Genomic DNA, 27,558 nt, shown 5'->3' with positions numbered 1-27,558 from the left:
ACCCGGCCCTCCTCCAGATGCTGGGTCCTGCAGGTGTGAGGAGGGTGCCGAGGCAAACCTCGGGATCTGTGGTCATTTATACATCAGCAGCTCTAGCGGCACACGCAGGATTAAGCAGTTGCACTATCAATAGATTTAGGTTGGATATTGGGAAGAAATTCTTCCATGTGAGATTGCTGAGGCCTCAGGGTGCCCAGAAAAGCTGTGACTACCTCATTCCTGACCATGTCCAAGGACAGGCTGGATGGGGCTCTGAGCAAGCTGGGATAGTGGAAAGTGTCCCTGTCCATGGCAGGGGGGATGGACCCGGATGGACTAGTAGGGTCCCTCGCAGGCCAGGGCGTTGTGTGATTCTATGTTTGTATTGTTGTCCCATCTTTTAAGAAAAAAAGGGAGACAGTCACAAAATGACGGGGCAGTGTGGCTGAGAGCCATCAAGGGTAAAGTCAGTAACAGGGGTAAAGTTAATGCCGGCGATCGCAAGCACCGACCCCCTCCTAAAAACAGACCCCAGACTCAAATGGGGAGAACTTCGGCTGCGCACTGATGAGCGTGAGAAGCCACAGACACACCCAGCAAACGGGGTTGAGTACTAATTAACAGGCAAATGACGTAACTTTTTGCCTGTGATGGCTGATGCTTCTGTTTCTTAAAATGTATAAAAAAGTATGACGTTTCGGTGATCGGGGAGCCTTTTGCCGGCACGCTCCGGCTCCCTGCACGCTGGAAGACAGAATTCCCACAGAAACTAGAACGGCTCACGGAACTGCCGCCCCTCGTGTACCCGCCGCGCCCGCAGATCTCGCGAGAACACGGCGGCCTCAGCGGGGCCCGCCCACAGGGCGTCCCCGTGCTCTCGCGAGATCGCGAGCTCCTCCCCCGAGCCGAGCGGTCAGCGCAGGGACGGGCGGGGCGTCCGCGCCCAGGCGGGATCGGGCTGGGGAACAGGAGAAGGAACGAAAGCGAGGCCGGTGCCGGCCTCGGCATGTTGGGCGAGTGATCCCGGCCGGGCGCTGTGGCCCGGGGAAGTGCGGACAGAGGCCGGGCGCTCCCCCCGGGGGAGCCGCGGTGCCGGCGGCGCCCGTGGCCGCGCGGGGCCCCCGCGGGCTCAGGGGTGGGCGGAGCGGGGGGGGCTCCGGCCGCCTCTCCCACCCCCGCGGGCGCCGGGCGCGCAGGCCGGACCCGGGCCCCGCGCTCCCCGCCGAGCCGCCCGACGAGGGGGAGCAGAGCGCCGCAGGGACATGGAGGGCGCCCGGCCGGAGGCGCCCGCGCCTGGCCCCGTCTAGGGCGCCCCGCGGGCCTCGTCCCTCCTCCTCCTCGGAGCGGGGCCGCGGGCGCGGCCGGGCGCGGCGAGGAGCGGGACCGGGGCTGCTGCACCACCGGAGGAGCCGGCCCAGGTGAGGAACGCTCGCCGTCGCCGTAACGCTTGCAGCGGCGCTGCCCCGGCCCCTCGGGCTCCCTGCCCCGCCCGGGGCGGGCTGCGGGCGCTCGGGCCGGGCTGGCAGCGGCCGGGTCAGGCCAAGGGGCCGCGCTGAGCCCCGGCTGCTGCAGCCGAGCGCGGGGCCCAAACCTGCCCCGCTGCCTCCCCCCGAGGAAGCCGCGGTCTCACTTCCGTGATCCTCGTTGCTTTGATATTTTAGGTTTTTCTAAATGAGCTTGTATGTATTTTTTGTCTTGTGTATTCTGTAATTCAGCAGAAGCACACAGAAAAGTAAATTCTTATGCTAGAAATTGTTTTCGGTGGTGTCCAGCGACAGGAGAGGAGCAGTGGCCGTAAACGAAAACACAGGAAGTTCCACCTCAACCTGAGGAAGAATTTCTGTACATAAAAGGTGGCAGAGCCCTGGAGCAGCTGCCTGGGAAGGGAGTCCCCCTCTGGAGACATTCCAAACCCTGGGAAGGCATTACCCGCTCTAGGCCACCTGCCTTGGCTGGGGGTTTGACCAGATCATCTCTGGAGATTCCTTCCAGCCTTGCCTGCTCTGTGATTTTTATAATTCCACACTTCATATATTTGTCAGTGAGATGTTGAAGTACAGATGCAACTATTTGTTTAAAAATAAGATGTATTTGGCAACGCCAAGACTAAAATTCTGATTATGTTACTTATAGGTCTTTAATAATAATTTTTTTTCTTTTGCGTGTTACTTATTTTAGGAAATAAGCTTTAAATAGGAAGCAGTTTGTGTACTTCTTTAAAGTTGGTTTTAACTAGAGAAGTGGAGAGACTAATACTGTGCATTTTTGTTGCCTTTTCAGTAATATAATTCCACTTTTCTCTATTTTTCCTCCTGAGAAAAAATAGTTTCTTCTGATAAGAAATGTAGTCTACTAAACACGGAGTCTAAAACTTGTGTATTTCTAGGATGCATGTGTAATTTACAGAGTCAGTTTACGATGTGTTTTGTTTGGGTTTTTTTCACCGTGTGCAATTTCTTTCCGCTTTCGATGTCTGTTTCTTTCAGGAAGAAAATGAAAATATTTTCTGAGTCTCACAAAACTGTTTTCGTTGTGGATCACTGCCCCTACATGGCAGAATCATGCAGGCAGCACGTGGAATTCGATATGTTAGTGAAGAACCGCACCCAGGGCATCATTCCTCTGGCACCCATCTCCAAGTCCCTGTGGACCTGCTCAGTGGAGTCATCCATGGAATACTGTAGAATAATGTATGATATTTTCCCTTTCAAGAAACTGGTAGGTTCTGCCAGCCATGGTGCATATCATGCTTGATAAAATTTGGGATGTTTTCATTTTTTATTTAAGTATTTTAATATCTTTGTGTTGTTTAGAGTAAGATATCAAATTGTAATTTATCACTTAAAATTTGTTTTTGCTGTTTATATACATTATTTTATTAGTTTTAGTAGTATGTAAATCTCATTACATATTTAATTTTAGAATCTTTCATTGTTTTTATGTCACATTACAAGCTGGTGCAAAACATGGAGAGGTGCTTTAGGGCAGCTTAGAGCTTTATTATTGTGCTCTCCTGAGCAGTGACTTTACAAAAGCTTCAGTGAGGAATTGTCTTAAGTTGAATTTTCTTGCTGAATGCACATGGTAGGCTCTCTGTAATAGATTTGGTGTCAGCATTGAAGGAATTCTGGGCTTTAGGAAGAGAATAGGATTACCCTGGAGCTAACAGTTTGGAAAAGTGGGAGGAGAGCTTCCTGGCACACACAGCTCCTTGTTTAGAAAACCATCTTTTCTTAGTTTGTTAAATCACGGTAGATATTTACTGCATGATGTACTGTGGCAGACTTTGGAGAATCATGTGCAGTTTACAGTATTAGAATTTACTTTATTTTGTGCCTATCCTGCTGAAAATATAATTTTAAAAATACTAATATTCTGTAAATCTTATTTGGTGTAGAGAATTATTTTCTGGTGTAAAAATATAAGTTGTTAATCATATTACTAAGGGGAAAACTTAATATAGCAGGAGTGTGTGATTTTTGTGGGTTTGTTATTTTGAGTTTGGCTTGTCATTGCACATTATGTCCAGACAACCAGACAAAAGAAGTGCAATTCATGTTTGCTTAAATTTGGGAAAGTAACAATTTAATGGCTGTTACCTTAATGTGCTTTTTTGATCCTTGTAGGTGAATTTCATTGTAAGTGATTCTGGGGCTCATGTGTTGAATTCTTGGACTCAGGAAGATCAGAACTTGCAGGAGGTATCATTTGTAACTGTTCTTTTGCTTTGTAGTTCAGATTTCATTGTGAAATAAACATTGTGTTCAAAGTGAAGTAACTCTGGTTAATTACAGTGTTGGTCAAGCTAGTCTGAAATTGTTGTATAACAGAATTTCAAATAGCTGCCTGTGAGCCTGGATTATTGTATAGACAAAATCTAAAAAGTATCCAGTATCTTTAAGTAGAGACTTAAATATTTAAAATAAACATTATGAATAAATTAGTTACATATTTCTTCGGTAATTTAGTGCTACCTTTTGAACTTAAATTCTTTTTTTAAATATTTACATGAGAGGCAAATAACTTGTGTTAAATACTTTAATTGTTAATATCCTATTTATGGTTGTGTTTCATCCTCTGAAAAATTTACTTGGAGGAAGAAATGCATTTCCAAATTCTGAGGAAATAAAAGTGGAAAGCAATGAGCAATATTAGAATGTCTTTTGGGTGTTGGGTATAAGTTATTTTGGTCAGGTATTTTTCTGTAATAAATGCGAATATTTAATCACAACGAATGAATTAAATTGCAAAGGTTAATTTAGGGCCGAATGTTTTCCAGAAGGCAGCCAGTGAGGTTCGTTAGTGGTTCCATTTGCCCTTCTCCCAATGTCAGTCTGCAGTCAGAAGTGTTAGAAAAGCTGGGAGGTGCCTCTGGGGGTAACAGCTCTCTGTCCCGCCCAGCTGATGGCGGCGCTGGCGGCTGTGGGGCCGCCGAACCCGCGGGCGGACCCCGAGTGCTGCAGCATCCTGCACGGGCTGGTGGCCGCCGTGGAGGCGCTGTGCAAGATCACCGAGTACCAGCACGAGGCCCGCACCACGCTCATGGAGAACGCCGAGCGCGTCGGCAACCGCGGCAGGATCATCTGCATCACCAACGCCAAGAGGTGGGCACTGTGGGCTCTGCTGGCTCCTGGCATTGCCACCACGGCTGCAGGCAGATCCTTCTCAGAGCACTTCTCACCTTACCAGAGGTTTTGTTATGGGGTTCTGACGGATGGTGCATCCTTAACGAAATCCACTTTTCTTTATAGTGACAGCCATGTTCGGATGCTGGAGGATTGTGTTCAGGAGACCATTCATGAGCACAACAAGCTTGCAGCTAACTCTGACCAGTGAGTATGCTTCTTACAGTTTCTTGTGTCCTCTAGGAAATAAGGATGTATTTCTGTCACAAAACTCACTATAATGAACCATTTGAATGAATGTGAAGTAGAAAGTGGTAAATTGTGATATTGTTAGCTTAGAGCTGGTGTATGACCATTTTCTTTCCAGTATCATCCTTCATAGGACAGGATTTCTTTAGCTTGTTACCTTCTACATCTGCTGCAAAATGAGATGCATAACTGTGCCTTTTTACACTTTTTACACTTTGTGTTTTTAATCACTAATTTATCTGGAGCAGTTTTTCTTGATTATACTGTGTTACTTTCATGTTCACCTTCCTTTGACTAAAACAGCTAACTTCTTTGAAACTAGTTCTAGTTTCTAAATGACTGTATTGCCTGGAACTTCCCTTGAGATAAAGGAATCTTAAAATACAGAGTGCATCTCTTCTGAGAAGTCTTTCTTCGTGTATGTTTTGTCTAATGAAACTGAAGTGTTTGTCTACAGCACTGTGTTATCTTGTAAAGTTGTTGTGGGTTGAGATCCTATTCCTGGTTACTCCTCAGGCACTTCAAGAGCAGAAGCAGCACTCTCCTGTTTTTTTCCTGCTGCAGTTGCAGTTGCATGGATTTATAAAGGATCCTGCCCAAGGAATTAGCTGTAAAATCAATTGGAAAGACAGGGATGTTTCATTCCTGTAGGTACAGATGTGGTACAATGTTTGTATCACTCCAAACTTCCAGCCACATCAGGATTAGCATATATCCCATTACATGTCCCAGCTCTCTGTGCTGTTTGGGTAGTTATTCTCATGTTCCCTGGAGTCCCCTCATTCTTACCTACACTTGGAGACACAAATCCTCTGTAGTGTCAATATTCAGCTGAATAAAGCTGAACAGATTGCACCAGTTAAGGACTTACTCCATTGATGTGTCCAAAAAAGAAGCACAGCGCTGTAGCATCTGAGGAGCAAGAAGTGTCAGGCTTTTATTTTTATTCTGATCAGAACTTATTTTGAACTGTGTGCTTTTGAAATTCATATCTGTAACCTAGTTCCTGCAGCACGCTTTCATAAACAACATGTTACTAACATATGTTTTGATTCTGTGTTCTAGATATCAGAATTAATTTAATTTTAGGAGATAATCTGCCATGCTGTAGGCTAAGCAAAATGATTTTATTTTTAAGTCTAATGCAGATTCAGAAATGTGAACTGGTGTTAATCCACACGTACCCAGTTGGTGAAGACAGCCTTGTTTCAGATCGTCCTAAAAAAGAGGTGAGGAGCTTAAAATGAGAAAGCTTATCCCAGACTGAACCATGTCAGACTGAAAATAGTGCAAATTATTCTCAGTTGTTCAGCAGCAAAAGCACATGTGGTGGTTGTTTGAAACCAAGTACATTAAAAAATCTGTAATATATTCTGCTATTCAACAGTCTGCTCTGCATTAATATGCTGTCTGTAAGAAAAAAACCCAGAAAAGTGACTTAACATGAAAAGCATGTAGTGCTGCATAGTATTTAATATATGAAAAGGACTATGAGGAGGTACATTCTTGTGATTCATTTCTACAGAACTCTGCTGTGGTTGTGCTAAAAATTGTGAATAGAAGATAGCAAATTGACTACTACTCTCTGGGTCTGGGTTTGGGTCCTGGGATTTTTTTGTTGATGTTTGGGGTTCTTGGTTTTGGAGGATTGTTGTAATTTTTGTTGTGTGGTTTTTAAAATTTATTTTAAAATAAATTTTAAAATGGGGTTTTGAGCCCCAATCCAATGTTCTTTTTGGCTAAGGAAAAATCAAATACATCTCCTAGCTTGTGTTTATTTGCCTTGTGTATGTACGATGCACTTACAGGTAGACATCTAAAAATTACTTTGCTACTGTTACTCTTCAGGTGAAAGAATGTAAAACCAGGCCTAGAGCAGCTGTTAAGATTTATTCCCCATGTTGTGATGCTAATTTTTCCTATCAACAATTAGTGACTCAATTTTTAGCACACTTCTAATTTTTTAAACTATTTTTAAGAACTGCATCTGTAGCAGTTGGCATAAGCTCCAACTTCAGAATGAAAATAGTTTTTTGTTTCTTGCTCAGTAGTTTCCCCTGGTGTGGATTTCTGAGTGGTAGCTTTAGCAGTACAAATGCTTATTTGAGAGTTGAACAAACTGTACTGTTGAATGATATCACAACCTAAACTATGAATTCTGTGTATCAATTCATTTCAGCTCTCCCCTGTTCTAACCAGTGAAGTGCACAGTGTCCGTGCAGGGAGGCACCTGGCTACAAAACTGAATCTTTTAGTGCAGCAACACTTTGATCTGGCTTCAACCACAATAACTAACATCCCTATGAAGGTAATACTGTGTCTGCAGCTCTGTGTTAACCAGATGCATCACTTCTAAATTTGTTTGAAAACTTTTGTTGTTTATTTTAATTGAATTTTTACATTGTTTTTCTCTCCATATCATATTTTCTGTTTTGTTTTTTTTTCTTTTATTAGCCCACATTCAATGTCTGTGATCAGGTTAGTAAAAATGAAGTAGGGGGAAAAAAAGTAAAGAAGGATCACAGAACAAAATATTGTATTGCCAAATCTCAATTTTTGATGTAGCAATACAAGTGTTATTTCAGTTCTGTTTGTATTACTTTATATAAATACAGTCTTGTTTATCTCAGATCAATTTGTCTGTGATTCTTTTGTCTTTTTTCTAGTTGTGTTTAGATATTCTTGACCCTTGTGCATTATAGTGGCATAGTGAGTCTCTTTTTCCTCTGTTTCATTATCATGCCCACCCAACATAAAGGTGTTTGTAACTAAAAGCTGCTTTTTTACCAAGGATTTTCCAGTGGGTTTTTTACTCTGAAAATCCATAAACATGAAATGGAGACAGGGTATATCTAGTTAAGAAAGAGATTCAATTAAGTGTCTTTTGGTAGAAGTTATGTCCATATTTTAAATTTTTTTGCTACTTGGAGGGAAATCAGTTTAGAATATCAGGTGTTAAGTTGACAGTAATTTTCTGATCAGGCAGCAAGAGACAATTGAGACAGAAATGTCAGTATTCAAACAGAAAATGAGCCATGGGCAGGTAACCTTCATGATTGAAAAAATTCATTAACTTGTAACACAGTCAATCATTGCATATTTGAAATCTAGCAATATTGCATGGATTTTATGAGTTAAAACATGATATCAAAATAATTTTCAGGTTTTATGAGAGTTTGACATGGGTCATGACATAGATGTGAATTCAGTTTGCAAATACCTTGTCTGTAACTTTCTGACCTGTGTGCTGCTGCTGTGCCTCTCCCTTCTGCCTTTGTCCTTATAGTAATAGACTATGTTGGGTTCTCTGTGGTTTTTTCTTTTTTTTTTAATTGTTTTTCTTTTTAAACTTGGAGTAAATTAGCAGAGTTACTGTTCTGTTTTTGCTGATCTTCTGCAGCTGTTTGAAGATGCAGTGTCCTCTTTACAAAAATCAATTTTTTTAGTTATAAACTTGCAGCTGCAAGTGCACTTCTTCTCATAAGCTTAAGAAATAGTAAGTTCAAAGTGTGGGTTTTGGTTTGGATTCTTTATTTTTGGTTTTGAAAAGTAATTGTCACTCTACCCTGCAGTGAGTCTTTGTTGCTGCTCAGTAAGTTGTAACTGCTGATTATGTAACATTTTGTAGGCTTCCTTAACTTCACTAATTTAGTGAAGTAGTCATGCCTAGTTTTTACTTGTATATGATGCTCTGCATGGTGACATGAGGCTTGTGTAAAGAGGAATAGGGTTTCAAAAAAGTAAATAAAAGGAAAAGTAATTGGCTGCATCTTTGAACTGCTCAGAAAGCAAAGTTCCCTCAGCATTGCAATCCTATTGTTGTCTGAGGCACTTGGAGATTTTTTGTTTTCTTCCAGACTGAAAGACAAATGTAGAATCATTCATTTATGAAAATGGTGACCTCTAGCTAAAGTAATTCTATTTATGTCCACCTTTCTCTTTTGAAGGAAGAACAACATGCTAACACATCAGCCAACTATGATGTGGAGCTGCTTCATCACAAAGAGGCACATGTGGATTTTTTAAAGAGTGGTAAGTAGGAATGGCCCCCTGAAGGTGGCTTTTGATCAACCTCTTTGGGAGTATTCACAAAGGAAGATTGAGACCTTCAAATCCATGTACATTTCAGGCTCAAATAGTAAATATTTCAGTTATTCCTTGTAACTCAGGAAACTTAATTTGTAATGTTGGCATTAGAGTTTTACTCATTATTGACATATTTTAATACAGCAATGAGAAAACAGGCCAAATTCTCATTTGTTCAGGAAATTGCTGTGAGATTTGAAGGGCATGTCAGTTTCTTACTGAGATACAAAAAGTAGGTGAGAGACCAGATATGCAGGGAGATTTTACAAAAGGAAGTCCCTCTTGTGGATATTTGCGCAAAATTATGCCTTGCACAATTGAACTTTGTTAAGTAATAATAATTAGCACCACTTACATCCCACAGGCCTGTTTATGGCAATAATTGCTTTGGAAAAACAACATTTGTTTGGATGTTGAGCTTTTTTGTTGTATTTGAAATACCTATCTTTTTTTTTTGTAAATTTGGAATTGCTATCACCTCTGAATTTTTAATAGCTCAACCAAAGTTAGAAAAGCACAACACTTAGCCTTTTGCAGAATTATTTTGTTGAGGAAACTGCCTGATGTAAAACTTTGTTAAAAATCAGCTTATAACTTTTGTATTAGTAGAATTAAATGTCATATGATCCATAAGTAGCCATTTTGGGGAGTTTGTGCTTTTTGTCCCGTCGCTTTGAGGAAGAGGAGGTAACTCCTTTGTCATCTCCAAGTGCTGTGCTCCAAATTTTAGGGGAGTGGATGACTAAAGATTGATGAAAAGCAGAGGGTGTTGCAGTAATGACCTCAGCCTCACCTGAGCTGTGTTATGATGTTGAAATCTTAAAGCTCTTATTGCCAGGGCTCAGAAGCAGTTTTGTAAAACCTGTAGGCTCAAGGAATTACGTCTCCTAGGAAAATACAAAAGCACTCCCACTGCATTTTCTTTTCACATTTTTCCCATCAGGACTTTGAGAGGAAAAAGTCTGTTCTTAGATCCTGTAAATTTTGGGTTCTTTCATATGTTTCTAAATACATATTTCAACTGTAATAGCTCTGATGCTAGGAAAGTGGGAATTTAGTTACACTGGTCTTATTTCTCTGAAAAGTCAAGGAATTTTCAGGTTAAATAAGTTTGGCCTTCAAATATTCTGAGAGATAATTTCTAAAATTGCTGCAGTTAATTTTAATAATAAAGTATTTCCAATATTTTAATAATAAAGCATTTGTGGTCAGTAGAAGACATTGAGAGAATTCAGGCTGAATCTGACATAGCGATGAGACCAAATATTTCTTTCCCCAAAAAACTAAACTTGTCAAATGTACCTTTAGATTGGTTTAATTGACTTTGGGAATACAATATGCATTGTATTAATACATAAATTAATACAATACATTATTATTGTATTAATACATAAATACAGTCAGCTCTAGTATTTCAGAGTTGTGATTTCTGTGTGGAAAATTTTCATAAAGATATTGTCTTAAAGTCCCAAGCATTTTAGCAGGAAAAAATTGCCTGCTACTCACAGAACTAAACTTATGTAGAACTTTCTGATTGTCAAATCAAAAGGTTAGGTATCTTAATTTTAAATTTAGATTGCTTTGTGTATATGTTCATGTTACATTTTGTACCTTAAGTTTAGAGTTGTTTTTCTGTAATAAACTCTGGTTGATCCCCCCACTTTCTTCCTTTCTCTGCAGGTGATAACCACGTGGGTGGCAATAGCAGAGAAGGCACATTTAAAGAAACTGTGACACTGAAATGGTGCACTCCTCGAACCAACAGTGTGGGTAGGTGCCATGGAACCTTCCAGACCTGGTTGGTAACTTGTACAAATCTGAGTACAGGAGAGAAAGCCAGGGCAGCTCTGAGGTGGCTGTGCAGCTCATGCACCCTGTTAACTATTAGCAATTTATGTTGACTCGTTGAGCCAGCAGGCCAGAAATAGAGGTAAGAGAAATAAGAGCAGACTGACTGATCAGTGCAGTGATTCAGGAGTAAAGAATTGGGGTTTCTGCTGCAAACAGGGCTTGGTTGGGAATGTATGAGATTCTCAGAGCTGTGGATTCTTGGGAATCCTTCCAGTGGGCACTTTCAGACTGAGAGGCAGCTAGACTTTTTAGTTCTGCTCATTGTGGACTAGCCTCCTCCTCTTCCAGTCTTTTATTTTGTGGAATTTTTTTTTCTGTCTCTGGAATTACATTCCACTTTTCTACTCCTTTATTTTTCAGAACTGCACTATTGCACCGGAGCATACAGAATTTCACCAGTAGATGTAAATAGCAGACCTTCTTCATGCCTTACAAACTTTCTCCTTAATGGTAAATTTGTGTCCTTGGCTAATTATTCAATGTTATAATTTTCAGTTTTGTAAATGGAGCATGTGGCACATTTTGATTGGTGTAGCAGTAATGTGTATATGCTGTAAAAATACTACATTTATTTTAAAATGTCCTATAAATAAGAGAAGAAAGTTTTTAAATATCCTCAAAGGCAAATGTATTTTGAATCTTAAAGATGGGAGGAAATATGTAAAGAAGCAACAAGTATTGAAATGGAGGTTTGTGTGTTTGCAAGCAAAATGGCATTAACAAACATCCTTTTAACAGAATGTTTCCTTCAGTCAAGTCATTTGATTGTCTAAACATGCAGTGGTTTTATTAAAAGCTATATCTTAGTGTATTTTTCTCTAGAGATTGTGTAGTGAAATTGTCCTTTGATTAATAAAAATGGTTAGAACCAAAATTAATAGCATATTTCAGGTAAGCTCACTCTTCTGATTTTTGCTTCCTGACAAAAAGAAAATTATTTGGAGAATGCACCCTTTAATGCTTGGTGTATTCTACTGAAAATAAGACAAATGCAGTTTTATTTCTCTGTCTGAAGAACAGTATCCATTTTAAGCATTAGCAAGTGGTATCAGCTGATACCTTTATACTCAAGAGGTTATTTTATTACTTTTTGAAAGTTGCTTTTAATGAGAGTGGTTCTGCAGCAGGGCCATTTGAATGCCTTATGAATATGTATTTTTTCCTAAGAATAATATCCAATAGAAGAAATTATTGGTTGGTCTAGGAGAGGCCTTTTGGTGTTGCTTTGTAAAATTTTAGGGTGCATATACCCTGTTCTGTGTCAAGAAATGAGGAGATGGAAGTTGGTTGTTCAAGCTGGGTGAAAGCACCACCTTGGTGGGTTCAGATTCTTCCTGTATTTATGCAGCTCAAAATTGAAAATTGCAGCACCCAGGAATGAGTGAATGAAACTGATCTCCCTCCACCAGGTCGCTCAGTGTTGTTGGAGCAGCCACGCAAGTCTGGCTCAAAAGTCATCAGCCACATGCTCAGCAGCCACGGGGGAGAGATTTTCTTGCACGTGTTGAGCAGCTCCCGCTCAATCCTGGAAGATCCCCCCTCGATTAGCGAGGGCTGCGGTGGGAGGGTCACTGACTACAGGATCACAGTAAGGGTCTTTCTGTCCTACACTGCTGCTTCTCTCACATGACAACAGATGCACGGCACTAGGTGTGGGAAGGAAATGTTGGAGTGGGTTGCATGGTCAAACTTCCTTTGTAATAAATACCTTGATAGGTATTTGGTAAAAAATACTACATTTGTTGATTGCTATGCCTGCTTCATAAAATACTTTGTGTATGCACTAGGAGTGTTTAAAGTTTGTTCTGGTTCTAGAAAAACATTTTTCTTGGCAAAATTCTTCTGTGGGTTGGATACACATAGGACTATATCGTGTGCTTATTGTCAAAGGACAGATTGCACTTGAGTGTTTGTACAGTAAATAAAAAAGATGAAGTTGACAGCTTTGAACCCTGATATCAGACAATCAGCTGACATGCCTTTTGTTTATCCTTTATTTTTTTCAATACATCCTTGATATCTTTTGTAAATAAGCAGAAGTTCCTTCTGGAAAGATATAACTCCCATACGTGAAATACCTTGCAAATCTGAAGTCCTCCTTGTCAAAACCCATACATTGATCTTTACCCCATATTTCTGTGCCCCTGTTTTTGTGTTCCCCCTGGTTAATGCATGAGAGTTAGAGACAGGGCTGTGGTTGGTAGGGTCGGATGTGGCAGTGGGATGGTACAAAGTGATAAGCAAGGCTAAGCTGTTTAGCCCCTTCACTGAAAGTTACTTTGTTAGAGAAATGCCTAATTGTATCTTGTTTGGTTATCATTAGGATTTTGGTGAATTTATGAGGGAAAACCGATTAACTCCTTTTCTAGAGCCCAGATATAAGATGGATGGAAGTCTTGAAATTCCATTGGAACGTGCAAAAGATCAGTTAGAGAAACATACTCGTTACTGGCCTATGATTATTTCTCAGACCACCATCTTCAACATGCAAGCTGTAAGTAACCTGGGCTGTGTACATTTTTGTTCTGTTCCTAGATTGTTTCCCCTTGTCACTTGATGAAATACCAACTCTATGGGGTGATAAATCCCTTGCTGTATAATCAGTTTCATTCAGCTTTATTTTTCCTGAACTAATTCTGTATTTAGTGCAGTAGATTGTTGGAATGGTATTTAAATAAAGTGATTTGAACCTGACAGCTCCAGTTCTGCTGGGTAAAGAAAGCACCCACTTACACTTAGAATTAGTACTAAACTGAGGATAAGAGGATGGAGTTTTGTTGTGTGTTGTTTCATTACCTTTAATTTTTTAATCCCTATTGCTCTCCTGTGACACACACGCATTTTCTTGTTGTTTATTTCTGCAGGTAGTGCCATTAGCCAGTGTGATTGTAAAGGAAACAATGACTGATGAGGATGTGCTGAATTGTCAAAAAACAATATACAATTTGGTAGACATGGAGAGGAAGAACGATCCACTGCCAATTTCAACAGTTGGTACCAGAGGAAAGGGGCCAAAAAGGTTATGTGCACATCTCTCTTTGTTGATTCTGGACTGTTTCTCAGAAATACTCTGTTGGCAATGTTTTCATACCAGATTTTTAAAATATAGCTAAAAGTAATACATAGTGAACTAAACACTGTATTGCACATCCCAAATGCTGTATCACCTGTATCATTTAGGGGCTATAACAGCACTGATAGTGCTGTATATTAAGGAAAAAACTCTACAATTTTATTATCTAAGAATTTTAAAATGTTAAAAAATATGAAATCAAAGTTATTAGCAAAGTTAAGAAGTTGATACAATATGGACAGATAAAGTGGAATAATTTCAAATTAATAAAAAGGAAAACTTAAGTATATTATAAATGAACAGTGCATTAAAATTGGGATATATTGGAATTCTTATGGAACAGTTATTTCAAATATGGGATACATCTTGAAAATAAGCATGGAGTATTCTGATCCCTGAGTTACTGGGATGTGTTCCTTGTATTTCCAAGAATGGATTGAAAATAAATTCAGCTCCTGATTTGCCTACATGACTGGGAGTTGTTGACAATAGTGTGGTGCAATTCTTCCTTAATTTTTTTAACCTAAATAATGTAATAATTAATTTGCATGTCAGTGCATGAGTGGCCCTCTGACATTGCATTGGTAGCAAGCACCTGAGAGGTTTCACAAGTGCCAACAATATGATTTCAATGGACATAATCCATTTCAGTTTAAACTTCACTCTGGGCGTTAACTGGGAAATGTTAATGTGGTTCAAGCATGGAGTCATCCCAGGTGGAGAAACCTGCACTACAGGAGGACAGACAATCTCTGGGGAGTTATTTTTGGTCTGGGGGTTCTGTGTTGTTTGTTGAGGCCTGCATTCATCCAGTCAGTAGCTGAATGGTGTTGGTGACCCTCAGTGTGGTGTTTCCTGGCCCTCAGGGATGAGCAGTATCGCATCATGTGGAACGAGCTGGAGACCCTGGTGCGAGCGCACATCAACAACTCTGACAAACACCAGCGCGTCCTGGAGTGCCTCATGGCCTGCAGGAGCAAACCCCCCGAGGAGGAGGAGCGCAAGAAACGGGGCAGGAAGAGAGAAGACAAAGAGGACAAGTCAGAGAAGCTGGGCAAAGACTATGAATCAGATAAGCCATGGCAGGATTCAGAGAGGTACGTATCTAAAGTGAAATCAAACTGTAGCATAACTGTTGTTCTTAGCTCACCTCTTAGCCAAGTGTTGTGTCTTGAGGAGTTCCTGCTGTTGGATTCTGTCATAACTACACCACCTTTTTGATATTAAACTGCTTTATGGAAACCTAAAGCATGGCTGAAAATGTGGGACAAGGAGTTGCTTTCTTTTATCAAGCTGTAGATAGTTCAGTGTTCAGGTTGATTAAACAACCCAGCTTGATTTGGCTCTTCTCTTCAGCTGAGCATCAGGATTGTAGTCCATTTACCTCCTGTCTGTAATTCATGTTGTTACTGTAGCTTGTCTAAGTGGCAAGCACTTGTCAGTCTGTTCTGTATTGCTTATTTGAAGCGACTTTCTACAGACATCCAAAAAACTCATGGTAATAAGCTTAATTTGCATGTGTTCTGTGCATGCAGGGATCATTTAGGATGGGAGGGCCTTTTCATCTACCCTGCTGTCACCAAGCTGATGACATTCCATGCCTTCCTGTGAATTATCATTCCTACAACTTTGCTTTCACACGTGGAACAGAATTGGGGACTGAGATAAAAGGGGTTTGGTGTGAATGGGTCTGAATTAATCTAGAAAAGATAATAGGAAGTAGTATTGTATTTCTCTATGTATTTATTTTAATTTAGTCTTTCTTCAAAATTCAGACATGAATTGTCTCAACAACTAAAGTGAAACTGTGTATTAAGAATTTTTCTTTCCTATATGTAATGTTTTATACAGAGGATTATTTGGCTGCAATTCCCTATTGTTTGTCACCCACTCCGAGGGGTCAAAAGAAAATTTCTTATGGCACAGGTCCTGTATAATTTTGAGGAGTACAAAAAGCTATCAAGAATTATGTCCTGCTCAAGCATATTTTTCCTCACCCTTTTCCTTCCCTCTGGAAAAGGTTAAAAGGTCTTTTGGATCGGGAGAAAGAAGAACTGGCAGAAGCTGAAGTTATCAAAGACTCCCCTGATTCTCCTGAGCCCCCCAACAAAAAGCCTCTCATTACAATGGATGAGATGCCCACAGTTGAAAAGGCAAAAGGTAAACCAGAACAATTGCAACAGATTATTTTTTTAAAGGTAGATGTTGTTGCATCAATCTAAAGCAATGACGTGAATCATATTGGAGTTAAAGCTAAGTCAGTGAAGATCATGTTTAATTGAATGCTGAATGTTGAGAAATTCTTGGAAAACATGTTAACCTGCCAAGTCTGTGAAAAAAATGAGATAGCAAGACACTGTGTGGGTCTGCTGGTCAGTTCTTGGGTTGACAGGGGGGTGGCTAAATTCCTGCTGGTGCTGTCTGACCTCCTGTATGTGGGAAATGCTGTTTGAGGACAGGTATCAGAAGTCACTGTCTCCTGCTAATAAATAATCAACTTGCCTAAGTAGTGCAGTTATCAGAATGGACAGTTCTCACTCTTCCTTGGTGTGAATTATTTTCTGTCACAGTGGCTGAGCTGATGCTGAGATTCTGCATTTAAAGCAGAGTCCATCTCACGTGCAGCAGCTCCTCAGCCATTATCACTTTGCATATTTCTATTTATTTAGCCACTACTGTAAGTTTGTTTAGTATTAGTTGTTTTAACATGTTGAATTACCATAATCTGTAACTTCCTTTTAAGATGTTATAATGATGTAATGTTAATTCAAACTTTTCATCACTTAGACTCTTTTTTTCTTACATTGCATTGTTAATTGTAAATTTCTTACAATTTTAGGGCCAATGTCCTTGCTGTCTTTATGGAGCAACAGAATTAATACTGCCAACTCTAGGAAACACCAGGAATTTATTGGCCGGTTGAACTCTGTCAACAACAAAGCTGAGCTGTATCAACATCTGAAAGAAGAAAATGGGTTTGTATCAGGCAATGCATCACTACCCATATCTTGGTAGCAGTCAGTGTGGAGTTTACAGCATTAGATACTCCTTTGATTATTAGAATATCTGAGTACATTCCTTTGCTTCTCAGCATTGATGGAGAACCACAGCAGTGTTTGGTTTTCTGTTTGCATCTGTGCTGAGTGAGACCGACTGCTGAGAGCTGGGCTTCCCTGGGCCTCAGCAAAACTTACTAAACTCCTATTACCCCTGCAGCAAAACTCTTGTTAAACTGCAGGGGTTTAAACAGTAGCTGAGACTTTCTGCTTGCTTTAGCTTCCAAAGGAATGGCTGATACAGAAATATTGTTGGTAATAAAGTGGTTGACTCTTAGGCTGTGCTGTAATGAAGTAGTCCATGTTCTACAAAAAATACTGGAAAACCAAACCAGCCTCCTCTGAAGGAAATCAGATGATGGTAGACAATGATCAGTGTAAGAGGGGTGAAAATGAAGTCCTTGGAAAAAATGGCCAAAGCTCAAGTTTTCAAAATGGATTCTCCAGTCACATGAATATTCTCCAGTCACAGGAATATTTTCTATTTTGGTGAGGTTGATAGTGGATGGTTTTTCACAGCTTTTTTCCTTTATGTACTGACTGCTGCTTAAAGAAGTATTAAGAGGAGATAAGATTGCATAAATTTGAGGTAGGGAGAGACAGGACAGTAAGTGAAGTAAAATATATTTATGAAAGCATTTAAATCTGATTTTTTTTTAACTGTTGATTTTTCTTCCAGTAACAAGCCTTACCACTTGTTTTCTTGCCTTTCAGAATGGAAACAACAGAAAATGGAAAAGCAGGCCGGCAGTGAGGATTAATTCTGTTTCTTGGGACAAAACCTGGCCAAAATGCAAAACTATTTAATGCTGGAATTGCTCTTGGTACTGTTTCAATACAATTGTATAGCTGTGGTTTGATTGGTTTTTACATTTTTCTAGACCTATTTTTGCTATGAAGTATGAAACCTGCCTATCACGTTAAACCAGCTGTGTGCAAATAGGAGCTGTCCTGAAGCGTTTTCCAGTCGTGCTTTAGGATGAAGAAAACCTCTGCTGCCATGGAGTAAATCAAGTAATCAAAAATATTAGTCACCTTAAAGTCCTTGCCCAGAAGTATTGGATACTATTTCAAAATCAGTGATGACTGTCTTAAAAAAAAAGAAAAATGGAAGTAATTTACAGTAAGCTGATAACATCCTTAATTTTGGTCCATGAACATCTTTTATTTATATGAGGATTCCTCAGGAGTTCATAGTTATGGAAAAGACCACACACCCAGACACTGAGCTGAGAGAGTGCCAGTCTTGGTTTTCATCTGAGGGGTGGGAGGGTGAGGGGTTTTACAGAAATAGAAATTGTTGGTTTAAAGACTTTTTAAAATGGAATGGAAATGGTCTTTAGAAAGCAAAGCCTTTCAAGTTGTTGTGTTGGAGTTAAGGCTTTGTAAGCAAAAGTACAATAAAATTTTTTGCTAATAATTATATTATTGATGAAGTGTGTTCTGTAAGATACTTGTGGTTGCATGTCTGAGGGCATGAGTTGGAATGGCTGTGAATGAAAAGGTAGCTGATCTGTCTTCAGTGTCTTTGAGTAGAGCCTCTTGCACTGAGGAGTAGAATTCTGAACTGAGAAAACTCATCCAATGTCTGTGGTCTGATCCCTTGCCAGGTTTTGGGTTGTCTTCCACGTGGGCTAAGGAAAGATGAATTCCTGAGCTCTCCAAGTGTGCCAGCCTTCCTCTGGTCTGCATCTGGCTTTGTGAGCAACTGAAGGGCTCACAGATTGGATATCTTATAGTTGGTTTGAGACACATCTTTGAGATTTTCTAAAACTAAATCAGTATTTTTATATTCACCTGCAGCTTTAAATACCATAGTTTGTGATGTATCTGAACACAAATATTCTTCACTGAACATTTGTGATTGAATCCTTTCTTCAGCTTTGCTGAAGTACCATGAATAACTTCAAGGTGATTTTTCAGCCACTCTGATGCAGGTGTATTTTCTGTTAAATGATTTTAGAACCATTTTTACAAAGTGATTAAATAGTACTTGCATGGTAATATTTTCTATCATATGGTAAAATATTTGTAGCTTTTACAGAGGCAACATGTAACTCTTGGAGATCTAGTGTGAAGACCTATTGCTTTTATTTTTACTACTTCGTTGAGAACAGAATGTCCTGCATCACCACATCTCTTGATATCCTAGCTGAAATGTTCTGATGGAGAAAACTGCCACAAAATTATTGCTTCTCATAACTTTCTGGGTTATTTTAATGAGATTTTACTGCATATCTTGTTTCCTAGAGGAATGTTGAAGTCTGGAAGCTGGGGAGCATGTAAATGTCAGCTCTGCAATTTGCTAGGCTGGAGAGTTAGAGCTGAAAAACTCATCCTGTGCCTTGGGAATTGTGTGTTGCATCTCCTCATGTGCCATTAATATTCAACTGCACTCCTTGCAAATATGCTCAGGAATTAAATAGTTCATTAGAGAAAGAGAAATTTGATAGCACCTGCTATTAAAATGTGTATTTGTTTGGCTTGTTTACTAACTCCATTCTCCTCATTTGGAGCATCTGCCAGGTCAGACTGGTTGGTGATTAAATGAGCAGGGCTGGTGACTGGGTCTGTATTTCATGTACCTGAAGAGTCTCACAGGGACTCAGGAGATGGCAAGGGATGATCTTTGCACTTCTGGAAAGGGCAATTCCACATTCCTCTCCTGCCCTCCATAGTGGCACTAGTGCTGCTTTGCTCCTGTTTTGCTCACTGCCTTCAGGTTTAGGAAAGGTTTTGTCAGCTCTAAAAAGAGTTTACAGATTAAAATTGGAAGTTACAGGTCAAGTAGCTTGATCTGTAATTTGTGATTGCAAAATGCAGTTCATAATTAAATTGTGGATTGCATTTTGTATACGATAATCTATTCAACTGGAAGGATTTAAAAATGTTTAAAAGTCCTTCTAAATTCTTTTGCAGAACTTCAGGAGTTCTCTGCTAGAACTGTCCTAGGTGGAAGCAGACAAGAGACAGTTTTACTGTAAAGAAGGCAAGACTGGAACTTTAAAATATATTTTTAAAGATACATTGCACCAAATTACCTAACAGGAGGAGTTCAGTAGCTACTATTGCCTTTAGAAATGCTACGTATGGTGTATTTATAGAAACACTTTAAAAAGTTTTGGAGGATTGAAAGGACAATGTCAGGCATTTTTTAAAACTAAATTTCCAAGATGGCCTAGACTCCAGGGCTGTAGCACCTCTGAATTTCAATGGAACCATAATGGTTTTTGGTGATCCTTCTGTGACAGTTCTGCCTCTTCTATATAAAATGTGTATTTATGAGTCAGAGAGACATAATGCCGTGAGATTTGCCCAGCACTGACTGTGACCCTCATTCCCACCAGCATCAGCTTGGTGTGTATCTTCTTGTTCTGACTTTTGCAGGGTTGTAATTCTACCTCTTCATCAAGAGATCCTTTTGCCCATTTCACTTGGGTTCTGCTTTTGCCACTCTCTCTTTGTCAGGTGTGGGTCAAATATATTCTAGTCTAAATTGAAACATGGTGAAAATCACTAACTGCCTGTTTATGTTGCTTTTTCTGGGTGTTGAGGATAGTACCTTGTAATGCAATTTGTCTTTTTGTAGATTTGCTCTTAATATTATTTAAAAGTTTTTAAAACTTAAGCCTCTGGATGTTGCCCTGGCCATGGTGGGTGGTCAGGGCCTCTGGATAGAGGGGAGGGAGTTGGTATTTTGGTGGCTGGAAGGGTGGTGTGATGTGAGGGATGGGCCTGGGATGCTCCCCGTGGGAGGGAAGTGTTCCTGAAGGTGGGATCCACAACGGAGGTGGAAGTGCAGCCCTGCACTCGTGCACGGGGGCTTTGCGAGGTCTCAGGGTGTCCAGTTCCACATCAGCAGGGCTCAGCTGGAAGTTTGTCTCACCCATCACAGGCTGAGCTCCAGGAATCCTCCTGGGACACCTGCAAAGCCAGCAGAGCACTCCTGCCAGCAGCAGCAGACCAGCAGTGGCGCACACACTGCTCAGCAGGGCACGGCAGCTGCTCCTCACCGAGGAGTCGTTCTCAGCACGGAGCGCCGGCCCGGTGCTGCTGCAAGGCCCGGGGAACGGCTGGGTGCTGGCTGGGCAGTCCTCACTGTAGGAAATGCTGGAGGTCACATCGATTCTGTACTCTGGCAGCATTGCTTGGACAAACTGTGGGCTCACAGAGCCAGCTGGCACCCTCAGTTTCTCCAGGGCCTGCTGGATTTCGCCTTTCCCGCACCAGCTGGAAGAGGCATTGGCGCTTGCACACAGCGAGCTGTTGTACCAGGAGATGAGTGTGGAGCCGGGCTGCAGAGCTGTCAGCGCCATGTCTTTGGGGCTGCTGGAGTTCAGGAAGGAGGAGAGCTTCTCCAGGAACAAAGCCACCCTTTTCCTCTCCCTCAGGAAGGAGGAGAAGCTGTTCTTGGTCCGCACGGTGAAATGGTGGCAGGGTGGCTGGGGGGGCTTCAGGAGCTCGATGATGAAGGATTGCCGGGCTGTCAGGGCGCCGGAATCCGTGGCAGACAGCACAAACTCCTGTGGGGAATGCTGGAAGTCCATCTCTAGGGGATAGCCGTGCATGGCCTGCTGGGAGGTGTTAAACTGCAGCCAGCTCTCAGCTCCCCATGGAGAGCCATCAGCTGGGAAGATCTGTAGGGATAACTGAGTGGAGTTGCCATCTTCCTTGTCATAAAATGTGTTGGCAGGTATAGGCACAAAGAACAGGCAGCCGATGGTTGCTGTTAGGAATTTAATGGAATGAACAACCTTTGGAGAAGTGTTTGCTTGACCTTAAGAGAGGAGGGAGAAAAGGGAGGAAAAGAATTAGGAGGAAAAAATTGCAATCTCTTGCTGAGTGATGACAAAGAAATCTTAGCCTCAGGATTGTGGAGTGTACTGAAACTGAAACTTTTAACAGTAAAGTCTTGTCCTTGATCACATCTTAACCTCATTTGTTAAGCATATTTAGAGATCTGTTTATTTAAAGAGCTGTAAGTATCCCTAACACTGTTTTGTCTAGTCCAAAATATTGGTCAAGTCTCGTATGGCTCCTTCCCAAACAATTACATCTAATTCTAGTAACTTTTACACAGATATACCACAACATGGTGTTGTTTTGTCTTCTATTTCCAATATTAATAATGGATTTTTTGGGGGGGATTTTATGAGAGTATGGATGCCTGGGATGGGATTGCTGTGAGTGCTTCACGTCTGCCTGCTTTGAAGAGTTCCAGAGAATTTGGGAGCAAACACCAGGTAAGCTGGTATAAATAAAAATAAAATGTGAGGACAAATTTGAAAGGAAATCTCCTCCCTGTGACTGTCAGGTAAGTTTGCTACCAGGCTCAAAGTGTGAAGGATCACGACACACAGCTCCTGCAGCTTGTGACAAAAATGGTTCTCTGTTCCCACCATTTCTGGATCTTGTGTACTTGTGCTTTCTGCACTTTACAGTGAGGAGTAGTAAAGTCATGCCATTATTATCCCCTCCTTGTATATTACCTCATGTAAATATTAGGGAGGGCTGGATTCAGGACAGGAATATTTTGATTGTGATAGTCTGAGGACTGCATGGGTTCTAGAACAGGAAGCCAGAGACACATTGCAGGGTGGATGAAAAGGTTGATGGCACCTGTGTTCAGAAGCAAGAACAGAAAAGTAAATTTGTTTTTACCTTGGGTAGCAGTCTGCAGCTCTTGTGAAGCAGAAAATGGAGGAAGAATCCATTCACTTTCCATGAACTGTACTCTTTCAGAGGAGGGAAACAGCTGGGTGCTGGGCTCCAGGTGTGATGGCAGCAGTGTCTCACCCACCTCTGTGACAGTGAGATCATTACAGTTTAAGGTGAAAGACCATTTAGATCTATGTAAAAGGAATCTTATGTCAATAATGTGTTACAGGGTTGGGAATAGTATTTGAATGCTTTTATGGCATGTGGAGACCATTGCCAGTTTCTGTCAGCACAGGAAGGACCATGGGAAGCAGGCTGGAGTTCAACCTCCCCTTTAAAAAATGAGGGAATGGAAGTGGCTTCTATCTCTGGAGAATAAAGTTGTTGGGGTTTTTTAATATTTCTACATGGCATGTGCTTGGATAAGTGCTAATAACAGAAATGTGCTAGGGTTACATTGTCCGTCTGAGGGCTTTGACAGATCACAGAATCACAGAATGGTTTGGGTTGAAAGTCACCTCAAAGATCATCCAGTTCCATCCCCCTGCCATGGGCAGGGACACCTTCCACTATCCCAGCTTGCTCAGAGCCCCATCCAGCCTGGCCGTGGACACTGCCAGGGATCCAGGGACAGCCCCAGCTGCTCTGGGCACCCTGTGCCAGGGCCTCCCCACCTTCACAGGAAGAATTTCTTTAAAATATCCAATCTAAACCTGCTCTCTGTCAGTTTGAAGCCATTCCCCCTTGTCCCGTCATACCCAACATGTTTTATCCCAATGATGCCTGCTGGGACATCTGATTGCAAATCTAAATACCTCAGACTGCAGTCTGTGGTACAGGCTTTGGGTACAGACTTAATGTAGGTCTAATAAACTTTTACAAATAAGATGGCTCTGAGAGGCATTAACAAGGCTCTGGATCCTGCACTTTGTAACAGTTTAAAATATATAATGTGTACATTTTTACAGATTTAATGTAAGGCATAATCCCACAAATTTACCCAACTACCACTACGAACAAACCATCTCTATTGTTAGTATACACTTAAGCCTGAGTCACAGATTCAGGCAGTTGGAAGACAAGGCAGACTAAAAAGTGTGTCTGGCCTAATTCTTTACTCCAAAAGATACTCAACTACTTCTGTGTAATTTTTGATAAATATTTATTGTTCAGTTCTTAAAAACTCTCCACAATGTTCTTGAAGCATCTTTTCTTATGCTTTATTATCCTTACTGTGAGAAAGTTTATCTAATGTCTAACTCAAATCATCTTAACTGCACTTGAAGGTCATTAGTGCTGTGTTAGCTCCCAGGGGATTCTGAGAATTTATCTTTCATCTTTTAAGCAAAATATTATACAAAACCATGTATTTTCTTAGTGTTCTAGACTAATAATTTTAGTTTGACATGTTTTCTAGACCTCTGACCATCCTTGTGTTCCTTTGGAGCCTTTTAGAGGGTACACATCTTTCCTTAGATAGGCTGGTCAAAGCTGGGCCTGATCATTCAGCTGAGCTGTTATCTGCTCCCAGCTAAGCAAAAAAAATTGCATACCCTTATTGGTAAGACTGCTGCTGGCACATGCCTAATGCAGCGAAGTTGTGCTTTTGCACAAGAAACTGTATAGAACTATTCTGGCAGGAAAGAGGACAAAAGGAAAGTCAAACCTTAAACATACCTGGTATGCTGCTGCCCAGGTGAGAAGTGGCGTTAAATAAAGTCACCAGAGGTGCTTCTACAGCATCTGGCTTGATGCCTGAGATGTTGTGTGACTCCAGGGTAGACTCAGTGACACTTGGCAAAATCCCACTTGTTCCCAGGTCTTTGTGTGTAAGCAATTCCTCTGTGCCCCTGGGTACAATCCTCGTGGGCTGTGGCTCTGTTCTGAGCATGCTGCTGTTGTAAGGAGGAGAGAATGTTGCTCTGGATAACCTGGACACGTGAAAGGCAGAAAAGTCTTCTGGCACAGTAAGAACTGGAGTGGTGTCAGGGTGGGACAGAGTGATCAGACTTGGCTCAAGAGGTGCTTCAGCTTGACCAGGGACAGTGCTGGTTGATGTGTGAGGAAAGCTGGCTGAGGCTTCAGCACTGAAAATCAGTTTGGAACAGAGGGTCTGTGCTTCTCTCTGGGCCACAGAAGAAGCTGTGCTTTTCCCTCCAGCAAATGAAAAGCCACTGGGCTGTGGGATAGTCATAGAAGGTTTAGACTGAGGTTCACAGCCATTAGTGAACACTTGGCTCAGGCTGCTGCTTGCTAGGACAGCTGGGAATGTGTCCTTGATGGAAGATGTGAAGCCAGACAAAGCTGTGGCCCTTACAGAAGCTTCTTGGACTACTGAAGGGAGTATGTCCAGTACTGATGCTTCTGGACAGAGGGATGCATTAGAAAGCTTTTCAGGTTCTGGAAAGTGACTTTTTACCTCATTGCTGTAATCTGGCATTTCTGATACTGACATTGCTCCAGGCAAAAATGGGTGTAATTCTGTCTTGGGAGAAAATGCCACTGCTGAGCTGTGAGGCCACTCCTGAGGAGTGTTTATCACCCATGGCCTGGAGAGCTGCTCAGTGCCTGAAGTGATGTCCTGTAGGAGATGGTGTGTGGGCATCTCTGATTTACTGGAAAGGAAATAGGAGCCTGCCTCAGGCACATGAGGCTCTGACAGCAAGGATGTACCAGAAACTCCAGCAGGCAGCACTCCCAGTTCAGAGAGGAGAGGCCTCGTTTCAGTCATCAGTGAAGGTGAAAGATCTGGGAAATGAGGGTCTGCAAACATGATGGATGCTGTGGGCTTAGTTGGCATGTCCTGTGCTGAGTCCATTCCTAAGGTGACCAAGCTTTCCTGACTTGCAAGGTGGATATTGTTCTGCATCTTGTAACTTGCCGTGGTTACACTTTCTGCACATAAAGTTGCTAAGCTCTGAGTAGCTCTGGGTGATAGCACAAGTGGTGTGAGTAACTGGCTTGGCACAGGAAAGAACAAAGGCCTGGAAGCCTCTGCTGCAGCTGGTCTCTGGGTAATTCTCGTTGGTTTTAATGCAGGTGTTGGGGTGATCATTAACTGCCTGCGGTGTAGTCTTGGAGACTTTCTTTCACACTCCCCTGTGCTGAGTATTCTCCAGCCTGCAATTCCATAGCCCAGCAGCCGTGAGAGGCGATGTGAGTCCACGTTGCGCTGCAGGACCCGGCTGAACTCGGGGAGCAGGGCCGAGGCCCCGCAGGTGAGGGGCCAGGAGAGCCCCAGGTGGCTGCTGGCGGGCTCGGGCTGGGTGTGCGCGGTGCGCTCGGCCAGGACCAGCCAGCCCCCGGGGTGGGGATGCTGCAGCAGTGTCAGCGCGGAGCTGTCCCGGCGCAGGAACCCCGCCATCCTCCGCACCACCCGCAGGCGCTCCCGGGCTCCCAGGGCTGCTGCCCCAGCACAGAGGATGATTTCTGCAACAGTGATGGCAGCTTCCTTCCCACACCTGGTATGGAAAGGCCAGAATTAAAGTGGTTAACAGTATACCCCTCTCCATTTTTGTGAAGATCCCTGTTTGAATTTAGTCAATAATTGCTCAAAATTTTAGCTCTTAATCCAAAACTTCCTTCTCCTTGAATATATGTGCCACAGACATCTTTTATGAAAAATCCTTTCCTTAGGATTTTTCCTCCTGAGAAGCTGGGAGGCCTCAGGAACAAAATGTAAACATTGATTATCTGCTGCTGTGGAATGCAACAGGTGCATCTGTGATTGGTCTCATGTGGCTGTTTGTAATTAATGGCCAATCACAGTCAGCTGGCTTGGACTTTCTATCTGAGCCACAAGCCTTTGTTATCATTATTTCTTTTTCTATTCTTAGCTAGCCTTCTGATGAAATCCTTTCTTCTATTCTTTTAGTATTGTTTTAATATAATATATATCATAAAATAATAAATCAAGCCTTTGGAAGCATGGAGTCAGCTCCTCGTCTCTTCCCTCATCCTAAGACCCCTGTGAACACAGTCACATATATGAATGATTCCCATCCCACTAACTTTACTGATTGCTAAGTTTGATCCTACTGCTTGTGCAGAACACAGCAGCACAGGCTGAATTTCCAAACACTGTCCTCATTATGGAAGTAATTAATTTCAGAGATATTCCCAGTCTGTTACACACCAAATGGAGGTACTTTCACTAAGAAAGTACCATCAGCAGTAACAAACAGTGTCTTGTGGAGGAAATTTGGAGCTCTCTGGGAGCCTGCCTCTCTCCCTGCCCACAGAAGAGTTGGGAACTGGAGCAGGGAAGCTGGATGCCCCCTGCACAATGGAGAATCGTGTCCCTGTGCTGCTGGGCTTGCAGCCTTCATGCCCATGTTTGCTGTGCACTGCTGCTCTGGGACAACAAAACCTCCTGCTTTTATATTCAACATGTGCTTGTTCAGTATTTTGTGGGGTTTGGTTTTGGTTTTGGTTCCTTGATGTCACATTTCCACAGCAGGAAAAACCCCACCCTGTGTCAATTAGGGAGCACCCGTCTCTTTTTCTTTAAAATCGTTTTTCCCTCCCCTCACTGATTAGAGCAGAAGCCACGGAGGCCAGCAGTACTCACTGGTAGCTGTTTGGCATGTGCTTCAAGCTCTGTGTTTCCAAGGACAAACTGCTGTTCTGCACGTGGATGGTGAAATTTGCAGCAGCCCTCAGCGTTTCCTGGGCAGGCAGCCCCCCAGAGGCAGCAAGGCTCAGCAGGTACTCTCCTCCCTCCCCTGCCATCGGCAGCCCTCGCAGTGTGTTTGCTTCAGGGTCGAATTCCAACCACTTTGGCAAATCTGCACCACTGGCTAAAGAGACCTTCTCCATAAGAGGATGGCAGAGAAACAGAATTAGTGATAGGAAATGGTGTTACTACTCCAGTTTTGCATACTGTAAGCTCTCGCTGAACAGAAGTTCAGAAACAGCCACAACGGATTGATTAAAAAATCTTAGAAACCACAGTACCTTGGCTTTTCAAGTAGTGCTTGTT

General features: G+C 42.0%; 1 protein-coding gene across 1 annotated transcript; it reads left to right on the top strand.

Moving 5' to 3' along the window:
- Positions 1-888: 888 nt before the first annotated feature.
- INTS13 (integrator complex subunit 13) lies at positions 889-18,342 on the top strand. Its single transcript, XM_064701214.1, has 17 exons — positions 889-1,397; positions 2,466-2,697; positions 3,606-3,680; positions 4,381-4,583; positions 4,731-4,811; positions 5,992-6,082; positions 7,033-7,161; positions 8,801-8,885; positions 10,620-10,709; positions 11,151-11,240; positions 12,200-12,378; positions 13,114-13,284; positions 13,655-13,809; positions 14,730-14,960; positions 15,884-16,023; positions 16,703-16,838; positions 17,634-18,342. Exons 2-17 carry the CDS (start codon positions 2,473-2,475, stop codon positions 17,671-17,673), a joined length of 2,121 nt encoding a protein of 706 aa, XP_064557284.1. The 5' UTR covers positions 889-1,397; positions 2,466-2,472; the 3' UTR covers positions 17,674-18,342.
- The last annotated feature ends 9,216 nt before the right edge of the window (positions 18,343-27,558 follow it).

Source organism: Zonotrichia leucophrys, chromosome 1A (assembly GCF_028769735.1).
Source record: "Zonotrichia leucophrys gambelii isolate GWCS_2022_RI chromosome 1A, RI_Zleu_2.0, whole genome shotgun sequence".
Classification (NCBI taxonomy): Eukaryota; Metazoa; Chordata; class Aves; order Passeriformes; family Passerellidae; genus Zonotrichia; species Zonotrichia leucophrys.
The sequence above is the reverse complement of the archived record's forward strand: the minus strand, read 5'-3'. Positions and strand labels throughout refer to the sequence as shown.

Excerpts from the sequence above, each read along its gene's own strand:
- INTS13 (XM_064701214.1), top strand. The coding sequence starts at position 2,473 with ATGAAAATATTTTCTGAGTCTCACAAAACTGTTTTCGTTGTGGATCAC. Across the intron at positions 6,083-7,032 it reads CAGATCGTCCTAAAAAAGAG|CTCTCCCCTGTTCTAACCAG; the intron begins GTGAGGAGCTTA and ends AATTCATTTCAG. Across the intron at positions 13,285-13,654 it reads CCATCTTCAACATGCAAGCT|GTAGTGCCATTAGCCAGTGT; the intron begins GTAAGTAACCTG and ends TTATTTCTGCAG.